Source organism: Dreissena polymorpha, chromosome 1 (assembly GCF_020536995.1).
Source record: "Dreissena polymorpha isolate Duluth1 chromosome 1, UMN_Dpol_1.0, whole genome shotgun sequence".
NCBI classification, from domain to species: Eukaryota; Metazoa; Mollusca; class Bivalvia; order Myida; family Dreissenidae; genus Dreissena; species Dreissena polymorpha.
Window position 1 is genome coordinate 144732095 of NC_068355.1, and position 3096 is coordinate 144735190.

General features: G+C 38.1%; 1 protein-coding gene across 1 annotated transcript; it reads left to right on the forward strand.

Annotated features, from left to right (window-relative positions):
* Positions 1 to 568: 568 nt before the first annotated feature.
* Positions 569 to 2041, forward strand: LOC127867410 (uncharacterized). The gene is made up of 2 exons (XM_052408539.1): positions 569 to 694; positions 902 to 2041. The coding sequence occupies exon 2, from the start codon at positions 912 to 914 to the stop codon at positions 1545 to 1547; it is 636 nt and encodes a 211-aa protein (XP_052264499.1). The 5' UTR covers positions 569 to 694; positions 902 to 911; the 3' UTR covers positions 1548 to 2041.
* Positions 2042 to 3096: the final 1055 nt, after the last annotated feature.

Consider the following 3096-nt stretch of genomic DNA (forward strand, 5'->3'; position numbering starts at 1 on the left):
ATTTGAGCAATACCTTACGGGTAACATTATATCGCATGGTTTAAATCGTTGTGCTGTATGGCTTGGTTTCATTCTGGACCAGTTTAACGTATTCATAAATGTATTATTATCTTTTTACAAATGAGATGAGTATTTTGCAATGATCAAAATACCGACTCATAATGAGCTATCAAGTATATACACAGCTGCAAAATTTCCAACTGCGCTTAAACAAAACTTTCATTCGTATGCAACAATATTTTTTTTAAGTCAAGGTGCTTAAATGTCACTTTTGCCTCGAAGTGAAACATGTTTACCATAACAATTTTTTTTTGCACAATGATATTGGAAATAAGACGCGTCGTAACTCGTTTAATAATTTGAGTAAACCGCGCGACATGAAAGGCGGAAGAGAATTATTACGAGTTATAAAAATAGACTGCCGAGGTTCCGGGATGTCATGTTTACAGCCAATCAATTGAGTTGATTGAGAGTTCTATATTTAGTCAGTGGGAAAATGTAGTAAAGGGTTTAAAGACGTATATAAACGGCGCGAAATCTTTCACTCATTACGAATTGTTTCAATCTTCAGAGAATAAACACATTTTGTAAAACGTTATTTATTAAACAACACAAACACATTATCGCTTATAAAATAGATTCACATATTTCCGATATTTCTACTAGTTGGAAAGTATATCGATATATAACAAAAGTAAGTATATTATATCACACATTTAAATTCTCGTAATTATATATTATTTAAGTAAAATATTTCTAACTATAGCCATTCTATATATTTATTTATACATAATATTCGAAAACAATCTAGTCAAAACCATTTTGTCTGAGCATAAAACCTGTTTGGTGCATATAAGGTATTCATTGTATATTGTACATAGCAAACGCTTTACTTTTTCAGATCACTGAAAATGAAATTCCAGTTCGAATTCATTCGATCAGCAGCGCTGTTCTTTCTATCGACACACGCATTAACGATAGAGAAGCGGCCAGAGTCGTCGCTTCTTTTGCCGGACACCACGCCGCTTGGCCGTGAGAAACGGGCATCTGGAAATGTTGTCCAATTTTCAATGGACAATGAACTGAGCTCGAGCGTGGATTGGAAAACGGTGGATATAGCTAAAGATGACGTGTGTTACAATTCACGTGCTAGCTTCCCATGCGGAGATATAAACAAATGTCCGACGGCGGTTGCCAGCGGTCAAGCGGTTCCAACAAACTATCGGTCCACCTGCCCATGGTACTACGAGGCCGAACACGATCCCACCCGGTTCCCGACGACCATAATGCAGGCGCGATCCCCATGTATCTACTGCATTGGCTCTCCGATCAATGAGTGTGTACCCGTTTCTCAGAATACAACGGTCTTACAGAAATCCGCCTCCCCTTCACCTGACGGTAGCTACATTTTTTACGAACGCCAGGTCACTGTGACAGTGGGATTTACGTGTGCCGGGCCAAGATTAGCTGAAAATGCAGCAACCACCCAAGCGCTCACCAAAACCACCACCAAAGCGCCTGCAGAGGACATTCCATGGGCAAAATAAGGCGGACCGGAAATATTAAACCCGTTCGAATAAAACTCGTGCATTATAATCTAGTCAATCATTTCAACACATTATTTGAAATTAGGGGAACCGTAATGAGATTCCATTTTACCCGTGAAGACATATCATCAAGTAACATTACGATTGAAAACGTGGTGTGTAAAGACAGTGCGACAAATGGGACCAACAAAGGACTTTTTTAGTCGCTTGATAGGTTTGAATTATAAGCAAACTATAATTCCCTTTACTTAATTCATGTGTTGTTTTACAAGCGTGCGGTTGTTTAGTTGGCCTATACAACGAAATCAGTATTATGCATTTTTACATTAATTGTTTACACATTTCAATGTTATTTTATTTTGCTCATAGTTATGCTCATTCTCTTGCACGGTATTTATGAAGAATTGGTTTACAAATTACATATTAAAGTTACTCACTTGTAAATATTACATTATTATTTATTATTTTTGTCATTATAATGGTTAAAGTGAACATTTTATGCACATGATTGTGCATTTAAGTTACTGTGATATGTGCAACATGTTTAGCAACATATGTGATTTTCCATGTTTTTATGTCTACATTGTTGTTTGTTACCCGATGCTTATGTTTATTAAAAGCCGGGTTTGTTTCGTTGTGCAATACTTATACATGATACTAAAATGTTTTGTGATTTACATATTTTATCTGATGTTTGTTTAGTTTTACTCGGGAAATAAAGTTAAATAAATTGAGCTGATCTTGGATTACCCTCCTTAATTATTATAAAGTCTAATTTTGCAACGACGGAGACATCGACGACAGCGGCGGTGCGTTGGTAGCGGTGATGTTGGTTGATTGGTAGTAGAATATATATCTGATACAATCAGAATGCGCATCTCATTCAATTGGCGCGAATGTCGACGCTAATATGTTAACATGCGTGTGATAAATAACTGTTGATGATATGCATTTAGTTAAAACCTATTAATTTATGCTCAATTACATCGAAAGCCTACGGCGTATTGAATCTCTCTCGAGTCCGTTACCTGGGTAGATGCATTACTTGGTATTTTTGGGTAGATCTAAAGAACTCTCCGACAGCGGATAACGAAACCGTGACCTCCCGGTCGATAAGCGGACACAATACCCACAACGCCTTGGCGACTTGAGGATCGATTAGCAATGGTTATTTTAACCAGCACAAGCCGTGTCCAGCCGATATAAGATAGTTGCCACATCAGCAAAGCACAGCTAATCAAGCTGATGTTCTGAGAACTGATTCCAATGTCCGATGACAGTTTCTCTGATCGAGAAATTCCAACGTTCGATGTGCATGGTCATATCGGGGCGGTTATGTTCCTGTCTTCAACCGAACACAAATTTGTCATCGTGTCTGTGCAGTTATCAGAAATGTTTAGTTTAAACCTATTGATTTTAGCTCGGTTACATCGAAAGCCTATAGCTGATTTAAATGCCCTCGAGTCCGTTTCCTGGGCCTAGAACCAGTACTTGGTGTCTTTGTGGGAGATCTTAAGAACGCTCACACGGTGGGGATCGAACCCGTGAC